General features: G+C 39.6%; 2 protein-coding genes across 4 annotated transcripts; both read right to left on the reverse strand.

Annotated features, from left to right (window-relative positions):
* Positions 1-239: 239 nt before the first annotated feature.
* On the reverse strand, positions 240-4,334 carry LOC133977536 (uncharacterized). Of its 3 annotated transcripts, none has more exons than XM_062415722.1 (9): positions 4,284-4,334; positions 3,903-3,954; positions 3,616-3,672; positions 3,429-3,485; positions 2,719-2,920; positions 2,376-2,527; positions 1,180-2,289; positions 845-1,062; positions 240-710 (listed from the first exon to the last, which is right to left on the reverse strand). In XM_062415722.1, the coding sequence occupies exons 2-9, from the start codon at positions 3,936-3,938 to the stop codon at positions 641-643; spliced, it is 1,902 nt and encodes a 633-aa protein (XP_062271706.1). In that variant the 5' UTR covers positions 3,939-3,954; positions 4,284-4,334; the 3' UTR covers positions 240-640. The 3 variants fall into 3 exon arrangements, with proteins under 3 accessions (XP_062271706.1, XP_062271707.1, XP_062271708.1); XM_062415723.1 differs by having other exon boundaries at positions 3,903-3,950; positions 4,284-4,295; XM_062415724.1 differs by lacking the exon at positions 3,429-3,485 and having other exon boundaries at positions 3,903-3,950; positions 4,284-4,295.
* Positions 4,335-5,808: 1,474 nt separating this feature from the next.
* esyt1b (extended synaptotagmin-like protein 1b) lies at positions 5,809-23,699 on the reverse strand. Its single transcript, XM_062415721.1, has 52 exons — positions 23,071-23,699; positions 22,094-22,135; positions 20,932-21,066; positions 20,745-20,818; positions 20,586-20,658; positions 20,305-20,394; positions 20,070-20,125; positions 19,803-19,923; positions 19,543-19,719; positions 19,223-19,305; positions 18,944-18,992; positions 18,760-18,849; positions 18,567-18,662; positions 17,998-18,069; positions 17,795-17,881; positions 17,530-17,679; positions 17,150-17,263; positions 16,878-17,054; positions 16,672-16,757; positions 16,535-16,583; positions 16,252-16,341; positions 16,070-16,165; positions 15,895-15,966; positions 15,674-15,760; positions 15,426-15,572; positions 14,990-15,096; positions 14,721-14,898; positions 14,450-14,626; positions 14,245-14,327; positions 13,834-13,882; positions 13,659-13,748; positions 13,391-13,486; positions 12,997-13,068; positions 12,698-12,784; positions 12,458-12,604; positions 12,231-12,367; positions 11,840-12,014; positions 11,667-11,755; positions 11,243-11,363; positions 10,406-10,582; positions 10,187-10,269; positions 9,708-9,756; positions 9,505-9,594; positions 9,199-9,294; positions 9,037-9,108; positions 8,858-8,944; positions 8,570-8,716; positions 8,305-8,447; positions 7,552-7,683; positions 7,347-7,449; positions 6,934-6,983; positions 5,809-6,516 (listed from the first exon to the last, which is right to left on the reverse strand). The coding sequence occupies exons 1-52, from the start codon at positions 23,455-23,457 to the stop codon at positions 6,489-6,491; spliced, it is 5,565 nt and encodes a 1,854-aa protein (XP_062271705.1). The 5' UTR covers positions 23,458-23,699; the 3' UTR covers positions 5,809-6,488.
* Positions 23,700-24,133: the final 434 nt, after the last annotated feature.

Genomic DNA, 24,133 nt, shown 5'->3' on the forward strand with positions numbered 1-24,133 from the left:
TTGTTTCTGATTATAAACGTGAAAGAATAGATACTGCTCACTAAATAATTATCACTCCACCACCTCTCCTGACATGACATCTAGGTGTATGACAGTGAGTCAGAGACAGGTGTAGGATGCAGGGACAGTGGAGAGAGATCCTTTGCAAAAGTGAGTGATGAAAGGGATGTGTTTTGTGTTTTGTTCACAGCCTGTACTGATAGCAAAAATACTGCAATAAGTCAGTGTAGGTTGGTTTAATCATTTATTAAGCAAACTTTAAATCACATCATGTATAATTCAGGCATAAAATAAAGTTACATGTACTGTGTTAATGTTGCATTCTTTTTCTGTTATAAGTTGTCAAATTTTCTCGATCGATTAATTAAAACATGAAAATCCTTCAAAGAAATTAAAATGTTGAATAGATGAAGATACAGAGTAATAGTGTGTAGCACATGCTTCTTAACAATAAATTCACAAGCTGTAAATGCTTTGAATAGATTTTCAAGCAACCCTTATCCATAAAATGAAAATAGTATACAATATTGTGTCCATTTAAAAATTGCGGTTTTAAATAATCTTCATTCTTAAAATGTATTTCTGTATGTAAAGTTAGACTTGTGAACACAACCCTCCTCAGCCACTTTGTATCACGTCTTCACTCGATGCCTTTAGCCTTCAGCTCCTCCCGGACTCTGCTGAGATAGTCAGGGTCAGGATACCCAAAACTGTGGGAACAGAGTAAGTAAATGAATACAGCAGTATGGTCAATTTTGAGACAAAATCCCTTACAACACATCAGTAGACTTGACACTGAAAAGGAACACATTTTAGAAAGAACCAAGAGATTTGTCTACTGTACCCCTGTTGTCCTCCTGTCTTTGAGGTCTTGTGGTGAATGTCGTTCCAGGTCACCTGGTTGTCCAGCCCAGTGGTTCTGGATGTCCCAATAGTGAAAATAAGCTTCTGATCGAAAGCTCTCTTCAACAGCCGCAGCACTTCTTTTCCTTCCTTGTTGTCTGGAAGATATGCTTCTCTCCTAATACCAGAATACCACTCTCCAGGATTAGGATGCCTTGCCTGTAAAGAGAGTGGCAGCAACAGAACATAGACATGATTGACAACGAATAAATGAACACAGAAGAAATAAAATAACATAGAATCCATATGATGCCATATTTCAATTATGGCATTTACCGTCTGTTTTCCACTTTGAATATCATAGTCAATGACTATAGTGCCACAGGTTTGGAATCCAGGGAGAGAGTAGGAATGTGTCTTCCATGTCATTTTTCCATCAGGCTGGTCTCCCTGTATCTGACCAAAGACATCTTTGCAGAGAGGACAGATGGGTCCCATGGTTGCCATTGATTGTGACAGGCAATTGTCACAAAATTCATGTTTACACTTTAGTTGTTTCTTATTGGTAAACGTGTCCAAGCATATACAGCAGTTTTCATCTTCATTGTCTCCTGCTGTTGCTCCCTCTTCTGTGGCTGCTCCATTCAACGCAGATCCACTGTAGTTTTGGGTGAATCTCATGGGAGACGTGGCACACTTCTGGTACTGATTAAGAAGAGCTCTGACAGCATGGCTCTCCATGGAGGCATTTCCTCCAGATTTGTGACAAGCTTTGACGATTACTTTGCCTTGACCGATGTCTGAGTCTTTAAAAGTAACGCCAAACTTAGCTTTGATGTTAGCTAACACCCCACTGAAGGAAGTAGTCAGCAGCTTCCAGTAGCTCTCCTCCATGGTTAGTCCAGAATCAGCGAGTGGGTCTTTGATGGTCATGTCAATTGTCTGTGTTATGTCTTGAGTTGCCCATGTTGAGTCTACAACAGACATGTTGGCATTTGTTAAGGTTTTCTGTGATGTATTTAAGGTCTTTTTGATGAGATCTTGACTTTGTCTTGGCCCACACATGATCATTTTTTCAGAGTTTAGAGTAAGCAAGAGCTTGTTCTCCTTTTTCTGGATTATTTTCAGTGTGTCCCTCCACTCTTCTGGATCTGTGTATTCGAGAGGAATGACTGAGCCCTCAGATTCACCTAAACTCTTCTGGACGAGGTTAGTGAACTCAGAGGAAGCAGTGTCTGGACTTCCATCTTTCTGGACTGCTTCAAAGGTCACCTTAACATCTGCAGTGATTTTAACTCCAGACTCTTTCTCTATACGTTTTATTTCCTCCTGGTAGATGTGGTTCACGTACCAGAAATGGCTAACTGGGACAGAACAAGTGCGTGTGTCCTCTCCTGCTGTAGGAACTGCTGCTGAACTACTCTGTCCCCTCACTTGCTCCTGCTCCTGAATAAAAATACAATCTATTAATTTGGTGAAAAGCATCCATTTTCATGTAATTCATTCCTACTTATTTACTACACAGTACATACATCTTGTAGTGGCTCTGACACAGATGAAGGAAGTATGACCACTGAAGCATCCTCTGGTGGATTTGGTGATCCCAGAGTAAAAGACAGGATTTTTACTCTCCCATCTTTGCTGGACAGTGTTTCTCCAGTTAGTTTCTGGAGCGCAGTCAAGACTAAAAAAAAAAGAGGACAAAAGCTAAATTGATTTGTCCACAAACTGAATTGCAAAATCAACATAAATATAGAAAGCTGCCAAAAATGGATTTTACTAGAGCCAATATGAAGGTTAGTACTGTAGATCGGTATTCAAAAGGTTGAGAGATTTTACTGTAACAATTTTTAAAATGTAAACGTCATACTGCACCTGGAACAGGATCAATCTTTATCTGAGCAGTCCCATCTCCTTGGGCATCAATAACAGAGCAGTCTGTTTCAAGTTTTTGTTTGTTGAACCAAGACTGAAGAAGTTTCTCCAGGGTATATTTTGATTTGTGTGGATTCTCAGGCTCTAACCACTTAAATTTGAGACTAAGAAGTTCTTCATTCTGGGATGAAAGCTTCGAAGCCTGAAAGATTGGTGTGAAAACCATTAATGATTAACAAAATGTTAATGCAGTTTAAAAAGGCTACTTGAAACTACACTACACTGAAAATGGTTTTATGACAATGACTGATTGCTGTATTAAAAAATATCCTGTTTTAAAAAAAATAATCGTATGCAACTAGGATACTGTGAGTTTAGTCATAATTTAGTGTTAATAATAAGATAACCCTGTAAGCGGACAGCAGAGGGCAACAATGTTGTGACAGAATGTTGAGCTTGTGGCTCCTGTTTCATGCTTTCACTTTCACACAGACTTTACTAAAAAAAACATTCAAGACCTGCTGGAACTCTACTGGGATTTTCCATGTGCTCAAAGTAGTTTTAGCTCCTAATGTAACATCTTAAAGCACACCGTATTTTTAGTTACAAATGTGATATCTTAGAAATAATTATTTTTTTAATTCACTCTGCACTGGACCAAACTGGTTCAACTGATATGTGACATTAAACTTTAGCACACAAATACTGACCTCAGCAGGCTTTATATCAGCTGATTGAGTTTGCTGGATGTCACTGTTTACAGGTTCCTAAACCAACAATGAAGGAGGACAAGATATTTCAATAAAAACAAAAACAAAGCAATTGATATAACAAAATTCAAACTATTTCAACAACACTGGCTTTATTGAAGACATATGTACACAAACAAAAACTGACCTCAGCAGGCTTATTATCAGCTGATTGAGATGGCTGGCTGTTATTGTTGGGCGGATCCTACACCAACCATGAAGGAAGACAGTTTATTTCAATTTATAAAAAAGACAAATGTGGCAATTAATACTACAAAGTTCAAACTATTTTAACAGCACAATCCCATTTGATGAAAAGTAAACAAGCTGTGTATACTCATATTAATGAAACAATATTAATGGGGTTTAATTCCACAACTCCCTTAACAATTGTCTTTCATACTGATCCCATCTAGTATTAGTCTGCAAACTCACCACCTCCATGGGCTCTGATTGGTCGTTGAGGGACATTTTGACAGTCTTCTTCCTTCAGGACGAAGCAAACATTAGTGACACAACAGTATATTGCTAACAAGCTGCCATTTCATACAACAAACACGTTTCTATTTGGCGTCTTTATATGAAACATTTATTCGGAAAATATATGTCAAAAAATGATGTCAAAGAGATATTGTGTCGCTCGACTTCACTTTCGGTTACAGGCTGCGCAAACTTATACAGTCTTCAGCATATTCTCGCACTTTTCTAATCGCTTTAAATTACATTTTTAAAAAGGATATCGTACGTCATGTGTACATAATACTGCACATATGAACCGTATGATACAAACAAAATCCAGATTTCCGCATGTCTTACCTTCGGCTGTCTTTAAAGGCTGCTTTCTTCTTCCTAATAAATGAAAGTGAAAGTGCGTTTTCTCTGCAAGGCGTCTGACGTCATGTTGGGGGCTGCACACATTACAAATGCAACTGCTGATTTGTCAATGTTAATAACTGAGTGCAATTATGATAAGCGTGGTTTGGATATATGAACATTTCAGACTTTTTTTGTTTTTTGACAGAATAAATATGATCTGTCATGGACATTTCATTCATAAAGGATAGGTTTATAATTGTTCAAGTCTTTCCTAAAACAGTTAGTCAGGTGAACATTTTTCCTCCTGTTCATACCTTTGTTACCTTAGAATGAGCCCTTTATATGCATGGAGCTCACCATGTTGCACCACCATGTTTCTACTGTAGCCAAAAATGGACAAACTAAACATTTGGTCTAAAGAGAGCCTTTCACATTTTTTTGCAAGTTTGGTGGACACTGTAGCTTCTACTACATGTGTGTATTCAGGTGGTTGCAATCTGCAACCTCACTGCTAGATGCCAATAAATCCTACACGCTGGTCCTTTAAAGGATAGGTTCACCATTTTTCAATTCTGTCTAAAATTGTCAGATAAATCACCAGATAATCACTGACACGTTTTTCTTGCCATCATCATTCCTCCTCTTCATACTAACTTACAATGTGAGCAATGGGTGCCAACATCACCAAGCCTCCTCCTGTGCAAGTGTTTATAAAAGGTTTTTTTTAAAGATAATATGAAGTTTCAGCCACTCGATTCTAATGAGTCACATCAGGTCTTTTTTAGTGCCAAAGACCCTATTTTTCTTATGATATTTCGTAAGATATCTGCTTTATTTGACTAACTCAGACAAGTGAAGCATAATTTTATCCTCAGATAAACTTTGAACTATATTTTTGCTCAAAATTAAGACTGAATTGATCCTTTTCTTATTTATTGTAAACAGTCTTCTAGTGATCAGTGTGAACAGACAGAATGATTACAGCTAGAAAAAACAGTTCCAATGCTCACTTGGGCAGACTTGAAAAATGGTGAATCCGTCCTTGAATGGTTCACCTATATTTGATGTTTCTCTGTATTATTTGCAATCTGAATGAGTGAATATAAATTATATCAGTTTGTGTATTCAGTTATCAGTGGCGATATCTTTTCATGTTGGGTGTACCTGTAGGGGAGAACGGGCTTGGTAGTCACACTTTTTACCCTCCTTAGAATTCCACATAAACCGTATCCTGAATAGATTCCCTTTTAATGTGTAATTGAAGCCTAAAGTCAGCTGATTCTGTTCAAATGATATTGGCCGTCAAATATGTCTTGTGTACTCGTAACAACCATCCCCGTTGTGGGGTTGGTTGTCACAAACAATGGGGTTGGTTGTCTCTGTGTTATTTTAATGGGGAAAAAATTAAAAAACTAATTTAAAATCAAAGCAGAGTATTTGTTTTCATTAGGGTCTGGAGCTGACCTTTAAATGTTAAATCATCCACTGTACATCAACATGAACAAAAGTGCAGTAGACAAAGGAGAGATGTGCAAAATCAGTTTATTTTTGTTTCCATCTTTCAAAAAAGCGTCTGATCTGATCATAACCTTTGCAAATATACACAAAATCAAACAAACCATGATTTAATTGTGACATAGTTGTAACCAATGTGACTTGTAGAAAAAAATCTTATAAAAATGATTTTCAAAAGCAATGTCAAACACAAACAAGCAAGGTGCTGTGAATTAAAAATAACTCCAATATAACAGATTCAAAATACTGATATGGCATAAGCATTTCTGAGCAATAAATGACACTAAAATGTTACTGCACTTTTAAAACATTCTTGTAGCAACAAAAAGCAAACAAAGCAACAAAATATGACGCAGCTCTTTCTGTGTTTTTCACCTTCCACCACTCAATCCTAAAACTATTATCTCTTCATGTATTAAAGTAACCTTCATTCAATACTAACTTGCACTTTATCCTTTATCCAACTTCAGCTGACTTATCTTTGGTGAGCATTGATGTGTGTGTAGTACAGTCCAGTTATATACTATATATTAATACACAGAGCTGGGTGGATGCAGGTAAAGGTGCCACAGTGGTACTATACGTAAAGTGGGAGGGAGAAGGCATCGGTGTGAACTGCAGCGTTGGCACAGTGCCAAGTTGAGTGATTACTTCATCACCATTTATCAACGACTTCCGCAAGCAGACTCGTTATTCGACTTCATCTGTCAGACTGAACCTGGAATAAATAGAGAGGGACAGTCATTTAATGAAATCAAATTCACGATGAATGATTCAGAAAAGAAGTGCACAGTTGAGTGATACTCCATCCAAAATGTCCATAGAAATTTGGATTAAACTGCAGCTAATCCACTAATCTGCTGTCCACACATATATTTTGGACATGCTGAGTATATGGATACAGTGGTGAAGGGATTGTACTTCAGAAGTGGCCATTTATGTTTTCATTTTTCTCACATTGAAGCTGACCAAAGCCTCAATTTCTTCATCAGTGAGGAAATTGCTCACTTTCTGCAGTGACTTTTCACATAAACAAGGCGTGAGTGTGTGATAATAATAATAATATACTTTAGGTGAAATATTACTTTAAACAACTTAGATGCAGTCTGGAGAAAGTTCAGTCTGCTATACTCACCATTTAGTGACCCCAGATATCAGGTCAACCTCAGCCAACTCGATCTGCACCTGAAGAACACGAATGACATGTTAACATTTGTATAAGCAATATTTCTGCATACAGTATATTCAGTCAGTGCACTACAAGAATGAATATCTGAGCTAAAGAGAGAAATGATGTGAGAATTTTTGCAGCTTTTTACAGCTCAATGACATCTGTACAGGTGTGGATTAACCCAGATTCTCTTTATGTGGCTGTTTTGTGGACTGTGGATTAGTCATATTTTGTATGCACAGCATTATTCCCAAAATGCTATGAAGTCTGTAGGTATGTATGAGATGCAATACATTTAAATATCAGAATTTCAATTCCTTCTATGTGCCCCATGCCATATGAGAGGAGGTGTTAGTGCTGTACAGTCACATACTGACCTGTCCAATGACATCACGGCTCCTAAACGAGGCTGAGTTATTCTTCACGGATACACTGAGGCGTCTTAATCTCATCTCCTCCACAGGCAGATCATACTCAAACCTAAAAAAGAAAAAAAAAGTCAGTGATGATTAGCAGAACACAAGACAGACAAAACTACATAGGAAATATTTAGACAATACAATTACCAAATTTGTCAATTACCTCTCATTAAAATCTGGGCTGTGGTCTCGTTTCTTCACAGCTGTCTTCCTTTTGGTGGCCTTGCTTTTGTCTGGCAGCAGCATGAGGGAGACATAGCTGTCTGCGCCGTCCTTACTTTGAGACAACAGACCTCTGTACACAGAAAAAGAGAGCATAGCTTAAATCATTTTTCATGTTGTAACTAGGAAATGTTTAAAACTTTCAGTGCATAAAAGCAGTACACTAATTCCTTATGTAGTATAAATTGTTTATTTTTGAATGAATTGTATGTTTAGAGGCTCACAGTTCTTCAAAGTTGTAATCATGTATTGCTAAATTCTACACAGAACCTAAATGTTAGGATGTCCACCATTTTGCTGCTGTTTCTCAATGGGCATACTGTAGACTGTAAACACAGTCTAATGGGGAACTATGGTATAATAGTCATCAATCAAATTGAAATTAATATTTGAGATGAAAAAGACCAAAGTATGAACAGAAATGTCATATGTCAATGTACAAAGAATCACAGACTGTAGTTTCTATTAGGTTCTAACAATACATTGCAAAATACATTTTTCTTTCACTTTGAATCATAAAGGAAGACCAAGCTTTGACTGCAGCAAACAGCATGAATGTACAACATATTTGCTGTGGCTGCTCAGCTGAAATTCTGTGTCATTGCAGCTAATGTTAAGATAACTAGTGGAGATTAGTTAACCCGGTTCTCTACAGGGTGTTATGTGATTATGACTGAGTTTGGGGAAAACACACCTGCAGGCATGGACGATGACAATGAACTTCCTCTCCTTTGAGTCATATGAGAGAGACAACTTCACCTGCCCATTTCCAGATTCAGAGGCAGCACAAGGCAGTCTCCCTGAACTGATCATCTCCACCATTTTGGTGTCAAGAATCTGTTGAAAATAAATCCAGAACAACAACAATAAGATATATTATTAATTAGTTAAATATGTTTTTAATGCTAAACAATATTATTGAGTGTGTGTGAACAGATGGGTTTGCAGATGTTTCTCACCCTGAGTTCAGCCCTTAGCAGGATCTGACTCTCAGGTGACGCTCCATCCAGATCAAACCACTGGTCCAGGACCAGCTGTGGCTCTGTGAGCAGCTCCTTGGCAGACACCACCAGAGATCCCATTGGCTGATCCCATCCACTGGACAACTGAAGTGCAACACAGAGAGATTGAAAATTTAACTCTAACAATAAAAGTAAGCAAATGTAACTTGAAATCACAAATGGATGCAATAACAAACATCAACAACACAGATCCTTTAAACATATAAATGCAGATAAACCCCTTACCTTCACCACAAGCATCTGGTGTTTAGGGTCACGGACCAGGAAATAGAAGGACTCACTCCACTGCGGACTGGTGCTACGGTCACAAAGCTTTAGAGACATGATGACAAGATGTGATAGTTATTTATTACAATAATAATGTATTCATCAGAGGACAGAGCATCGTGATTCAGAAATCTCACTTTGGTTTTGTGGCTTGTTTCACCAAGAACAAGCTCAGCTCCTGCTTTGGGTTCCTTTCCGCTCTTCTTCAACTTTTGAAGAAAAAAAGAGGCAGTTTTATTATATGATGAATTTGTATTGTAACTACTGCACAGTACAAAAATAAACTCCAGGTGACTTACAGGCAATGAGTGTGCTCTCTCCACATGGACAAAGAGCAGAGCTGCAGAGGGAACAGCTTTGTTCTGATAAGACTGGAGAGATTGAAGCTGCAGTACCTGCGACATGGAGTACAGCCAGTTAGGCCTGATCATTATTTTGCAATGTGAATCATGTGATCATGTGCGTGTTGGAATGTGACTCAACAGCAGTATCTAGGAGGCCGTTTTGTTCGGGACTTTAAAAGAGTCCACATTTAAAGAATGTCTGAATAAACAGAATGAGGCTAAAAAGGGAAAAAGCTGCAAACATGAGTAATAATCACCAACCTGGTCAAGTCTGACTGAATGAGAAATAGCAGGAACCCATTCCAGTATCAAGTGAACCCGCCCAGACTTGATATCTTTCAGAGTGTACCACTGCAACAGAGTCAGTGTCACTTAAGAATCAGGCCACGCCACGTTTATACAGAAATGAAACAGAACAGGTAATAGACATAACATGACAGAACTTTGGATTGTTGTTGACTAACCTGATCTGTGTACTGGGCTCTGATGACCTCATTTAGCTTAATACTGAATCTGAGAACATAAAAATAGGCAAATGTTTAACAACAATACAATGTTAAGTTCATATGAGGTAGTTCAGTTTTCAGAAATCAATTTACAAGTATTCAAAAATGTCCTTCATCTAAACATTTAAGAAAAAACAAGAAAACCTAGTTTCAGAAATGTAGCTGTTTAGCCGTTCTTTACCTCAAATTTGTAATTAGTTTGCTTGGTCTGAGAAAATATTAGCGACTCAAACTCACATACTGTATTTGAGTAAAATCTGTGCAACCTAAAAAACAACGTTAATTTTTATGGCTTATTGCATTTCTATACAACATTATGTTTAGTCACAGGTGTAACTCTTAGAGGTTTGACCATGAGGATCAAAGTACACTTTTTATCTTGAGCATTAATTTAAGTTACTGATTAAACAACAACTAGAAGCAGAGGTGACACATACCTGCCTAGGAAGTCATCAGAATCTAAATCCTTATCGAATGCTTCAAACTGGATCTCCTGGTCACCGTGCCCACTCAAAACCACCTGTCAAAAACAAATTCAAAACCCAGGTTTGAAGCAGTGAAATCTGACAATACACAGTACTTAAACCAAAGGTTTAAAAAACTAAAACGCCTTTAATATAGTCTGCTCTTTCAATAAATAACCCTCTGTTATTTACCTCATACATCTCATTCCATGTCGGGTTGAGATTTTCCTTGATAACGTGACTCTTGAATGAAGCCCCCTCAATGTTGATCTTGACATAAGGGTCACTCTTTCCCTTCACCATGCCTCCCATCAGGTTATCCTTTGCAACCAGACTCTGGGCCTCCAGTAGATGAATCCTCAGCACCCCCTACAGGATGAAGAGTGTAAATGTTATTTAAAAAAAGTATTTGAGCACACGGCCTCTGTTACTTTGCAATGTGATGTACTGTAAATATTTCAGAGCATCCCAGATCATTAGCTTAATGAACCCTAAAAATCAGCATGGGTACTACAGGAAAACTGCATTTTTCCTAAGGTAATCATCTTTGTATATAACCTATTAATCTATTCTGTAAATGTAGAATTAAAGCTTTCTTTTCCAAAAATGCAGAAATATATTTTACATTTAATAAAACTTGAGAAAAACATGTGAACCTTTGTTTTGTTTTGTTTAATTTTTCAATTTAAGTACAGATTCCTCTTTCAGACCACACCTCTGTACATTGTATAAATGATACAATGGTTGGCACATTTGCTCACTTCCGTCCTGAAATCCTTTGTTTTGATTCTCGTTGCCATGTTACAGGCATCTATGCAGAAGTTCAGTGGACTATTAAAAACCGCAGAGGAAGCTGAGGTCTCCCAAGCAGTGTGTAACATGTTATTTAAAACAAGAAGAGCGTGAGGAATGCCCACATGATAATGAGGCCAAGGCTCAGCAGCATGAATTCACTAAACTATTCCCTATCTAAGGACTGGGGATGGAAAGGAGCAATATTAACTTTGACTGGACATTATCCAAACCCACCTCAGTGCCAAAGTCCTGGCTGGGGCTAGTGTGTGGTGGAAGAACTTCACCAATTTCAGGCTGCAGGGTTTCGGCAGGAAGACCACTCACTGTAGCATGGGCAAGGTTGTCTACAACAGAACTATATTCACACACACACACACACAGACACACACAGACACACAGACACACACACACACACACACACACACACACACACACACACACACACACACACACACACACACACACAGAGCGAGAGAGAGAGAGAGAAATGTAAGCATGTTTCTTGTTAGGTTTCTTTGTGATGGCCACCATGAAAGCAAGTTCAAACTCTGAATGAATATATACATGTATATATATGAATGAAAAATGTTAAATCATCATTCTGTAATTGCTGTTTATGGATCTTTGAAGCATTTTTTTGCTGAAGTGTAGAGCTCACCCCTTTGTTTGCTTTTGCTGCGGCTCAAAGTCCCCTATAGCTGCTGGGTCTGACTCTGGGGGATTCTCTCCTGTTGGCTCCTCTACCATCTGAGCAAAATTAAATTGAGGTTATGAAGTTGAAAATAGAAAATTAAAACATAACACCAACAGACTTTATGTGTTGTGACTCACTGTAACAGCAGGGACTATATCAGGTGCAGTCTGAATGTCAGCTGGTTCGATGTGAATGTCAGCTGGTTTGGTGTGAATGGCAGCTGGTTCGGCAGGTTCCGTCCTTTCTCTGGCGGCCACAGTGTCTGTTGCTGCTGCTTCGGAGTGTTTCAGCTGGCTGGATGCTGCAACAGACCTGACAATACACACTAATGTAACAAAACACTGCTATTTGCCTCCAGACAGGAATTAACAAGAGATAATACTATACAGTTTTTAAGCTAGTTACAAATGTAATTTCAAAGCATGTTTTATAGGAGCATATTTTCTTATATGTCATATTTTATATATTGTATAGCATATATTTTATTTTTGTCAAGTCAAGTCATCAAATCAGGCACAAAACACTCACTCAACAGATTGTTCCTCAGAGCTTTTTTCCTCATCACTAACTGCTTTGAATGTTTGTTCACTGGTGGCGACTGTCTTCTCTTTCTTTGAACCAGTCACAGAAGGCTGTGGTGCTTCAGTCATCCTTGAGCTCAGGATCTGTCAACAATCAATATCCAGTTGTTTATTCAGTGTCTCAGAGACGATGGTAATAATCCCATGTGTGGCTGTGTGTGTGTTTTGTCATACCTTGAGTTCAGTCCTCAGTAGGATCTCACTCTCAGGTAAGGCTCCATCCAGAGGCATCCACTGGTCCAGGACTAGCTGTGGTTCTGACAGCAACTCTCTCACAGGAACCACCAAAGATCCCATCGGCTGGTCCCATGCACTGGACAACTATATGTAAGGACAGAGATTTAGATGTCTTTGATAATGACTGCAGCCTTTAGATACTTCTTATTAGTATTGTGAGACAAACACTGCATTCACCTTCACAATGAGCATCTCCTCAGCAGGGTCGCGCACCAAGAAATAGAAGGCCTCGTTCCACTGAGGCGATCTAGAGCGATCACACACCTACAGGTAGAAGTAAAAAAGGGTAGATCCTTAAACCAGACAGGAAACAATAATATGCTGTATTTCCATTGCACTATAGCAGTTGTCTATTCTTTAATAGTTTAGTTTCAACTGCTATTTAAACAATATGATAATAATGAAAATAATCACTAACTTCAGGCCTAATCTAGAGTAGCTAAAGAGTATGTGTATGTCTTTATTATCAGTCATACCTTGGTTCTGTAGGTTGTGTTACCAAAGACCAGCTCTGCCCCAGCCTTTGGCTCCTTTCCACTTTTCTTAAACTTAAGACAGGAAGACACATTACACATTACATTTTATGAATAGTTTGTACATGCTGTCTGTATTTAAGGCAAAACATTAAGATCCAATTTCCCTTTCTTTAAAACCCCCCAAAAGCATTCCTTATTCACATTCAAAGTCTTTTTTTGCTTCAACCCAGTGATTACTTACAAGAAAACATCTTACGAAATAGACATAGTTGTTTTTTTACTTCATGGATGTGGAGGATCTCTTTATCAACCTACGCTTTCCAAATGTTTGTTTATCTGTAACTCAGCACAATAATTATGGTATTTTCAGTGTACAAAATTACAAGAGACTCACAGGCAATGAGTGTGCTCTGTCCACATAAACAAAGAGCAGGGCTGCAGAGGGAACGGTCTTGTTGTTGTAAGACTGAAGAGACTGCAGCTGCATCACCTGCAGCAGAGTATCAAATAACAATTACATTACAGTGACTCAGCACTGATGTGGAAAGTGAATCAAGAAAAAAGGGGATAATATTTGGAATTATACAGATGTAGTAGAATTAAGCAACAGAAATGAAGATTTAAAATAAAAAATAAACAAATTATTAAAAAAATGGACATACGTGGTCCAGTGTGTCATTATGGGACACTGTCGGGACCCACTCCAGTATCAGACGAACACGACCAGACTTCACATCATTCAGTGTGAACCACTGAAACAGAGGTGTACACGTACTGAATCATAGCCTATGTTTACATTAGGACAATACATAAGATACAGTAAGCAGGAATACTCACCTGGTCTATATACTGGGACTGGATAATGTCTGCCACACTGATTTTGTATCTATTCACAGTGAAGAAGAGTATATTTTAGACAATAACACAAATTAAATGCATAAACATTTAAACTAAACCTCCACACTTAAGTTGCAATAAAACACAAAATCGATATTATTTATGGTTTCAATTGCTGTATGAGGTTTGTTTACATTGGTCATGCTAATGAACACATAGCCTAAGAGTCTATATTTTCAACTGTGATCAGTTGACAAAAATATGAAATGCAGATTTTTTTATATCCGTATATCAAACTCTTCAAATATACATCATGTCAATTTACTTTCAGTTTACCTTTATGGATAAATAACTAAACTTTGAGCTTCCCAGCCATTGTTGGACAGCTAGCAACCTTCACTTTGCACTCACCTGCCCAGGAAGTCATCCTTGTCCATGTCTTTATCATACAGCTCTACTTGCATCTCCTGTCCTGACTGAGGCCTCAGCACTACCTGGGGGATCACAAAAAAACACCAACTGTTAAAAATATTCAAACGAGGTGTTTAATGTGAAATAGTATCCTTTTCATCTCTATTTGAAATCATACCTAAATTGCACAGCCCTTCCTACATACCTGATACATCTCATTCCAGACAGGGTTGAGATTCTCTTTGACCACGTTGCTCTTAAATGAGACCTCTCCAACATTTATTTTGGCATAGGGGTCACTCTTGCCCTTCACCATACCGCCCATCAGGTTATCTTTGGCAACCAGATTCTGAGCCTCCATCAGGATGATTTTCAGCAGCCCCTATAGGAAGGGAAAATGCTTATATTTAAAAATCCAGTATGAGGACTTGTTGCGGTACTGATCTTCTATTATAGATCAATTATAGCTGTATTACTTCACTGGCAAAGCTGATGTCTGGGGAAGTATGCGGAGGCTGTGCTATGGCTAGGCTTGGTGATTCTTCCACCTTCTCTTCAATCACATCAGCTTCCACTTCCTGTACATCAGCAGCTTCATCCAACGTCACTGGAGAGACAAGAGTCTCCACAGGAGGAGCGTCCACTGAACTTGATCTGTAAACACAAAGAGCAGCAATAAAATAAATTAAACAGACAAAGGAGAAATGGGAGGTAAAGCTACACTTATTTAGATTAAATGTCTCACCTCAGCATTGGCTCTGCCTCATGTTGTTGCCGCTCAGGGATAGGGTCTGATGCTGATTTGACTTTCACCTTATCAGTGGCACCAGGACATTTGCTAGGGATCAGCATCTGAAGTCCAGTTAATATTGTGTTATTTTACTTCATTGTTATGCTGTTTTTACTTTGTTAATAAAGAACAATTACAATTACAAAAGAACTGCCTTCAAAGCCTCATGTCTGTTCCAGTAACACATTGACAAATGGGACAAATTGATTGCAAGACACAGATACAAATATTGAAACACACACATAAAAAGCAAGATTACACCTAATATAAGTGTGCACTGAAAGAGGGACATCAAGGGAAAGAGATACATAGAAGGAGAATAAGAAAGATACAGATTTTTTGGAAAAGACATACAGAAAATGACAGATCAACGGGCAGATGGTTCTCCCACCTTGAGGTCAGCCCTCAGAAGAATCTGACTCTCAGGTGAGGCTCCATCCAGATGGAACCACTGATCCAAGACCAGCTCTGGTTCAGAGAGCAGCTCTCTGATAGGAACCACCAAGGAACCAATGGGCAAGGCCCAGCTATGGGATAACTGGAGAAACACAATGCAGTGTTATATACACCACAATCTTCCATCTGTATGACAGGATTGTCTTTTATTTCCACTTTGAGGGTGTTCTGAAGCCAGCTTACCTTAATGACAAGAATATCCTCTCTGGGGTCACGAACCAGGAAGCAGAATGCCTCGTTCCACTGAGGTGATGTTGTGCGATCACACACCTTCAGAAGAGATGAAAAAGTGAGTCAGTATCACTGACAAATACCATGATACTCTTTCAGTGCTTCACTAAGTGCTACAGTACCTTAAAAGACAGTATAATCAATACTAAACCGAATGAGGGTTGTAGTCTTACTGTAGTTTTTCGGGACAAGTTTCCAAGAGTGATCTCTGCTCCCACTTTTGGCTCTTTTCCACTCTTCTTCACCTGTAGAGTGATAGCAAAGACAATAATAAAAGGCATATACTGTATATATTGTCTCCTTTATATTATTTCTACATAATCTTCACAGCAGCATCAAAAGACTCACTGGTAACCCATCAGCCCGCTCGATATAGACAAACAGTAGGCCTGCTGAGGAAACTGCCTTGTTCTGGTAGGACTGTTTGGAGTAGAACTGAAGAACCTGAAGACAAAGGAAATAACCAGTGAGTATAGATCAATCTTATCAACAAAGGTCCATTCATTCCTGACTTATCTGGAAATACTGACCTGGTCCAATCTGTCTGACTCTGAAGCTGTTTGAACCCATTCCAGTGCCAAGTGAACTCGACCAGATTTCACATCATTGAGAGTGTACCACTGAGAAAATAATGGCATACACATAGAACCATTTTAATGCAGGAACTACTGAGTGTGGGCCAAACAAAGGAGACACCAACACACATCAGAGATGTTTTCTCTGATGTGTGTTGGTGTCTCTCGTTTTGGGAAGGCATAAAAGACATTTGTCCATTTTGTGACACCTACTCATGCATCTATGTGTTAAGCTTACCTGATCAGTGTACTGGGAATCAATGATGTCCTTAAGACTGATCTTCAGCCTGTATGTTGGAATATGTGATATTAGAATATATCTTCAATTAAGCTAATTATCTTATTTGACAATATAGAACTATTCAGTGCATCTACCTGCCCATGAAATCATCCTTCATGTCCATATCTTTATCAAGAACCTCCATTTGCAGGTCCTGGCCAGGTAACTGTGTTAGAATTACCTGAGGGATGAATGAAGTTGCACATTTCAGAGGACTATCTCAAAAATACAAATATTTTCATTAATTTCACAACAATAACCATAATGGTAAATAAAACCATGGTAATAATCTGTTATTTACCTCATACATCTCATTCCAGGTGGGGTTAAGATTACTCTTAATAACATGACTTGTGAATGTTTCACCCCCGATGTTGATCTTGACAAAGGGGTCACTCTTGCCTTTCAACATGCCCCCCATAAGGTTGTCTTTAGGAACAAGATTTTGCCCTGACAATAGGTGGATTCTGAGCAATCCCTGAAAAAACACAGAATGTAAAAAAAGTATGTGCAAATAAATTTACAAAAAAAGACAGCTCTAACTCACAATCTGACTGCAATGTCCTCCATTACCTCTGTGGCGAAGCTAGGATGAGGGGAGGATTGCTGGGGCAGCTGTTTGGACCGTCCAGCCTCCAGATTAGATGACACGTCAGCTGAAATATTTTCCTCATCTAACCACAGGACCTACATTACAATGGAAAACAGGGTTGACAGAAGGAAGCAATATAAAATATGAACAAAGGTCTTGAACTTGGTTCATTAAATTTTAGTCAAGACACCATTATACATCAGAAAAGGTCAGATCAAAAATCAAAAATTTCAGACTATATATTAATATCCTCATATAATGGGCATGTTTTTTCCCATTGTGTATGAATCAGTCATTACTTTTTGTATTTAGTCATTAATTGGCAGTGCAGAATTAGTGAATGGGTCTGGTTGCTATTTACCCTGAGCACTGTGTTGATATAGATGCGACTGGCTGTTCCAGAGTTGTCCAACTGGAACCACTGGTCCAGAGAAAGGTTAGAATTGGACAGCAGACGGGCCAAAGGAATAGTCAGACTGCCCAACGTCTGCACACGGTCGGCATCCTTCACCTGGTTTATTTAACAAGAAGAAAAGGCCAAAGTTGTGAGAGATCACACCAGGTTTGACTATCATTATGAGAAATACAATATAAAATGAGGAGAAGCTAATCGTATGAAATCTCACCTGAATGTCTATGTCCTGTTTGCGTGGATCATGGATAAAGAAGGTAAAAGCTTCTTCCCACTCTGGATTGATGGTTGTGTAACATGTCTAAAGGTGAGAATAAATAGAAATTGTGATTAAATTGTGATTAAAGTGTTAGCTATAAGTAGAAATGAAATGGAACACAATCAAGAGTATTTTAATAATTGTTCTCATTTTTATACCTTGCTCTCTCTTGTGATGTCCTGCACAGACAACTGCACCATGGGATTGGGCTCTTTATTTCCCTTCTTCATCTAAAAGTTGTAAACAAATATAAAAACACTGTACGGTATGTGAACATTCTGTAACCAAGAGCAAAACAGGCTTATCTGCAGTTCTGACAACATGTGGCTGATGTGAATAATAGCGTGTAAGGCTACCATAGCAACAGCACAAACAACTAAACGGAAGCACCGTTCTGCACGACATGGTTAGGAAGTATACACCTGCTTAGATACAAACCACAATGACTAAGTTTTATCCCAAAGACTGTCACTGCTGCTCCCTATCATATGAATATGATATGACGGCAGAAATGAGCACAGTTGTAAATATGTTTAACAGCCTTGGATAAAGTGAGCCAAGATCATCCATGCTGCAGTGGAGCAAACAGGGTTAGAGGCCAAGGCAACAAGTTTGTGGAATGTGAGACAGATGGCAGTTACAGCTCGGCCTCAATTCAACCACACGAAGGAGGAAGCTCTGAGCTGAGCACGAATGTGGGCAGAGCACAGAGAGATATTTGACTCACAGGAAGAGCCTCAGCCTTGTCCAGATATACAACCAAGATGGCTGAAGAGGGTAGATCAGCATTCTTGCTAGTCACACTTTCATTCCTCTTTATGATCTAAAATGGAAGAATGTAAAAAGATTTTTTGTTTCTCATAGTGACTGTCCTGCAGAAAAATGAAATATGCTGAAGGATACAACAAAGTTATTCATACGTGCTCTAGTCGATCAGTGCTCTGCAGCAAGGCCAACCACTCCAGTTTGAGATGAGCCCGTCCTGACTGAGTGTCTTTCAAAGTGAACCACTGGGAAGACAGCCGTAGACATTCATTTACAATCCAAAGATTTAATAAAATGATTTTACAAATTATGACTACACTGATTAGAATATTGACTCACATCATCGACAGCTATGGATTTCTTCACAATGCCCAAATCCAGTTTGGTCCTATGTGAAAGAGGAGAGAGCAACTGACTGAATTAAACGACACAGAAGCAAATGTACCCATGAAAATAATTAGACATAAAAAAAACAGATGTATCGGTACAGGGTTACTGTTCAAAAAAGCAGTGTTCTTTTCCCCCACTAAGAGGTCATGAGAGTTGACAGATGAAAGGTGACAATGTGAGATTTATCATAGCCACACATACAAAGAGACATGAATTATGCATATGTACCTGCCCAGGAAATCATCCTGGTCTGTGTCTTTGTCATATACCTCCACCTCCAATTCCTGACCAGGCACTTCATGGACTATAACCTGATGTACCAGACACACACACAAGGACATGTATACGGACACAGTGATTTGTATGGAAGCTGGCTGTGGCATCATGTGACCATGAATGAAAGCAGTCTAATCCCTTGAATACAGAACAAAGTGAAATGACACTGAATATGTCTTGAGCGGCAACAACGTGAGTCTTTCAACAACTGTACGTGCAGAGAAATGATGACACAAATATCAAACTTCCCTAAAAGCCTCCATTTTCCTCACCTCATACATCTCTCCCCACTTAGGTGAGTCTGTGTTGTCAATGTGTTTGGAGGTAAAGGTCTGAGGACCCACCCTCAATATGGCATAAGGGTCAGACAAGCCAGCCATAACACCTTTCACATAGTTGTCCTTTGCTGCTAGACTCTGTGCCTCTAGAAGGTGGATGCGTACCACACCCTGAGAGAGATAAAATACTGGTGTTAACTGAGATACAATTTAACATCATCATTTCTATTTGCAGGTGCATACTCAGGCTTTACCCTGGGCAAAGGACAGCGAAGTTGGGCCACATGCAGACCTGGAACCAGGGGGACAACTAGGCGGTTGGGCAGCACCAAGAAAGAGGCAATGGCATCCATAATCATGCTGTCAGACATAACACTAAGACAAAGAAGAAAGCAGTGTTTCAGTGCTGTATCATTTCCTACTCACTACTCACAGTTATAAAATCCTCACAGTGATAAAACATTGTAAGGTAATGTTTATTATTGTTCTAGCGAAAATTAGATTATTTCAGCATGACTCACTTCAGTCCAGGGATATCCAACAAATTAGTCATTCCGGTCCAGTTGATATCTAGTTTCTGGGAAGATATAAGACAGAAGAATGTACTGAATGTAGCAAATCAATCAAACCTGAAGAGATATCAATAGCATGAACGCATACAAAACTACAACCGAGACACATAATAGTAACAGGAATAGGAGTTTAAAGGCAATAAGAAAAGGACAAATAGTGGTGAATGTATATGGAGGAACCTACGGGTCGTCGGATGAAAAACATGCTAACAGCACCCACTATGGGCACATCTCCAATCAGAGGCTCCAGAATCACTCGCATCATCCCATGTAGCTGAAGACAGAGACACAGAAAGGACTAGCATGAAAAGTGCAGATAAACGCTTACAGAAAGGCAGATTGGTGTGTTTCACTCAACCCTTGAATATCTTCAGATAGGTGCCTTTGTACTGAGTATTTCACATGGTACGACACTGCTCTGTAATTTGACTCCATAATGCCCTTAAGCTTGACAAGAAGGCCCACCTGTATTCCTTTGACTCCGGCTTTGCAGAAGTATCTTTTCACCTCAACGTTGATCTCCACATTGCCCACATAGCTGTGGAGAAAAAAGAAAAAAGTCACCTACAATAATGCCTTCTTAAGTCTGTAATGCACATGTGACTCAAAGTGAATAACAATCACCTGATATACAGATCTAGCAGGACTTGTCCCTTGTCATTCTCTGTGTGTGCCTTGATCCCTACAACCTTCATGGCCTGGAGAAAACAGAAAGTGTGTTTGTTTGCACAATATAAATGACATGGATCATTTGTGTGAATCTTTTACAACATTGTCATATTATATATAGCCAAGCTATCAATGCCATCACCTTGTCTCCCATGTCCACTTTGGTGAAGCTGAGGGTCTGGAGGTGGGAGCTTGATGCTCGGATAGATGGAGCGATGGTTTCCACCAGCAGCTTCTCAAGGTACTGGCCAACAAAGGGCCACACCTGCTGCAGCACCTAGGCCAGCCAGCAAGTAAATGCTTTTATTAGTAAAACACAAATACATAACATAAAATGTACATTTCTACAGTTTGTAACCAGAGACTATATGCTTTGACGTTGTTATTTTAGGCCTGTTGATGGTTACAAAACTATTTGTCAGATGCCTTGGATAGCAGAAAGCAGTAAGTGAAGAATGACAAAGACAGCTGTAGCCAGTTGAGTCTCCTCAGCTGTTAGTCTTCTTATTCTGATCCTCAGATACAACACAGGGTATCCTGTGCTCTATGTATGTCAGTGTTTCAGTTTTTACAGAATATTAATATTGCTATATGAAAATGTTATGTTTTCATTCCTACAGGGAAAGAACCAACTGCAGGAGCACTGTTTGCTTGCGTGGCTGTGAAAAAACCCCAGAGTTGGTTATGGTCTAGCATAAGTAAAGAATGAGTCATCAGCCGTCTGCTCCTGTGAAAGATGAAGCCTGAGCAACAAGGGAATCTGCTGATCTCCCCTCCAGTAACCCGTCACAAGCCACTACTTTGTCTGCTCAGATCTCGTGGTCCTGTTAGCATGATTGCTTTTATTTCTGTTTGTCTATATTAGAGGACCTAGTTTCTCTGGGCAACAAGAGCCAAGGGGGGGGGCGGGGGGGGCAGGGGGGGGGGGGGGCGACAATGGCTGCATTTTTATTTAGTTTGGGGGACTGGGCAGCTCCTCCCCCTTCCTGTGAGCTATCCTGCAATGAAATGGAAATGTTGAGAGGCTTGCCTGGCACAGGGCCTGCGCTCTGCAGTACAGACAGACTGGCTACACTAATGGGGGTGTGGCTTTTTGTGGAACATGGCAGCAACAGCAGCAGCGCTGCCATCTATCAACTAGCACCAGCTTTTAGCGGCGTAGCATTCAATACTAAGTGTCAATCAGCACATCAGCTGGACCATTGAATGGACAGAGTGTGTTTATTGTGGGCTTAATAAAGGAGGAATATATAGTGTCTTTGTGTAAACCCATGCTGTGCAACAGGAAACAAGTGATATGTTACCTTATTCAGCCATTCAACCTTCTCAACATCTGGAAAGTTTATCTGTTGTGAGGAAAAAAACAGAGAGATTGGTGAACACCAGCCCACTGTTTCCTGCACCTGGTGTTAGACAGAGCACATATTTTCTAATTAAACGATTAAGAGATAACTTTGAATGATATGGTTGTCGACTACAGGCTTTAACTTTGCATTTAGGGCCACTTGTGAGGACAAGTTCGCACAAAGAATGCTGGAAAGGTTTTTTCTGCCTTCATGTTTCATAGGGGTACCTCGCAGGGAAAACTGCATGTTTTATGTGTGCTGGAGACATTACTGAATATGCAAATGTCAAATTTGTGGGAATATCTCAAGATTATGCATGCTGTCTGGTTACATAAGCAATCACTAAAAAAAGTATCCACAGGAAACTCATTTGGGTGTGGCTAGATGTTCTAAGTCAAAACAGACCCATGTGGGTTTCAAAATCCCCATTTTGAGTACTCTCAGGATGCATGAACGCAAATCTACACTTCTTACAGATTTTTCAGCCACCTTCAAGTAAACTTATGAAATGTATTAGAGTTATAGTATTGTTGTAGTTACTGCAATGAACTCAGAGTTGCCCCATAATATTTTTATACTCTGAAATGCAAACACACACTGCTAATTCGGCAACTGTCTTGAAAGGGTTGGGCAATAGAGTGCTTATGAAATAAAGGGACTTCTGCCAATCTGATTGATCTATAGATTGACTTATAATAAAGCTCAAGGGGATTGTTTACTGGAGGGTTTTCCCTAAACTATGCCTTAAATTAAAGACTGCATGCGGATAGACTATAGAATCCTCTAGCCCACATCATTAAAAGGCTAAATTAATTACTGATTGGGCACGCCGTGAGGTTACTCCGGGGCACAGCCTGTTCAGGAAGAATAGAGTGCTGGTGGTGGTGTTCGATGACAGATAATGCATTCTTGGCAGGTATAGGGTTGTGTCTTACCCATGCAGGGAGGTCTCGTTTGATTTTGGACCCTGTCATGGACGTGTACTCCTGCTCGTTGCTGAGCAGCTGAATGGCTGACTTCAGTCGTGCCTCCTTTGCTTCTCGGGCATGTTTCCATCCCGTGTAGACCATCATCCCGAACACCAATAGGCTGGTACTGACACGGTAGTAACCAGCCAGGTAGACGGGAAGCAAGGCACCCAGACATTTCCCAAACGTCCAGAGCACCGCGACTGCATTTATCCCCTTGGGTTGTTGGGTAGTTTCTAGCTCGGAGTGGCTCAGGTCGGTCTTCTCGGTTTCGCCTGTGCTCAGACTCGAGGAGCCCTTCGGTCCACTTGACTCGGTTTTGTCACTTTGCATTGTGTTATCTTCTGAAGCCATGAATGCCGATAAATAAAACTACAGACGAATTGAGAAAAAGTCTGTTCGGACGAACCCAGCGGTTACATTTAATTCATTTCGACTAGCTTAGACACCGTTGCAACAAACGTAACCTAATACCTCCGCACGTTGCCCGTATTAACCTCGCGTTAACGTCTTCTTTCTAAACGCATCTTCTATACAATAAAGCCTCACTGGTACCGCTGCATGTGGGTACTTTTAGTGAATATCCAGGGGAAATGACCGACTTCAACTTGGGTTCGTCAGCCAGTCCCGTTATCTGGAAGAAAGCACGCCCACTGAAGCGAAAATATGCATCTTTGACTCTTTCGGTGCTGCGTCATTCACTCAGTGGTAATTACTGCAGCATAACTTTAATGACAACCGAGATTTTCACCAACCCGTCTATTAAATATTTACTTTACCTGTCTAGTGAAGCATTTTTATTGAATTCGAAGGTGAAAATATATTTGTTTTACAGCCATGCAGTCACCTGCTTTGTGTCAAATAAGCCACTAGCACTTCTGACAATACTTTCTGCTGCTTCAGTTTGTTTTAAAACAGCAGACAGAGCATTCTCCTCAGTCCCTAAATCCGGTATGAGCGCACAAGCCCGGGCCAAAATGAGCAAGCAGCAACAAATGTATCATTTGTTTAAAAGGGCAACACGGATGTT

Source organism: Scomber scombrus, chromosome 3 (genome assembly GCF_963691925.1).
Source record: "Scomber scombrus chromosome 3, fScoSco1.1, whole genome shotgun sequence".
Classification (NCBI taxonomy): Eukaryota; Metazoa; Chordata; class Actinopteri; order Scombriformes; family Scombridae; genus Scomber; species Scomber scombrus.

Coding starts and splice junctions, on each gene's coding strand:
- LOC133977536 (XM_062415722.1), bottom strand. CDS start 3,938: ATGTCCCTCAACGACCAATCAGAGCCCATGGAGGTG. Junction 3,673..3,902: donor AATCAGAGCCCATGGAGGTG/GTGAGTTTGCAG, acceptor TGGTTGGTGTAG/GATCCGCCCAACAATAACAG. Junction 711..844: donor AAGACAGGAGGACAACAGGG/GTACAGTAGACA, acceptor CTGTTCCCACAG/TTTTGGGTATCCTGACCCTG.
- esyt1b (XM_062415721.1), bottom strand. CDS start 23,457: ATGGCTTCAGAAGATAACACAATGCAAAGTGACAAAACCGAGTCAAGT. Junction 16,166..16,251: donor AGTCAGACAGATTGGACCAG/GTCAGTATTTCC, acceptor CTTTGTCTTCAG/GTTCTTCAGTTCTACTCCAA. Junction 8,945..9,036: donor AAACAAGCCACAAAACCAAA/GTGAGATTTCTG, acceptor ATGTCTCTAAAG/CTTTGTGACCGTAGCACCAG.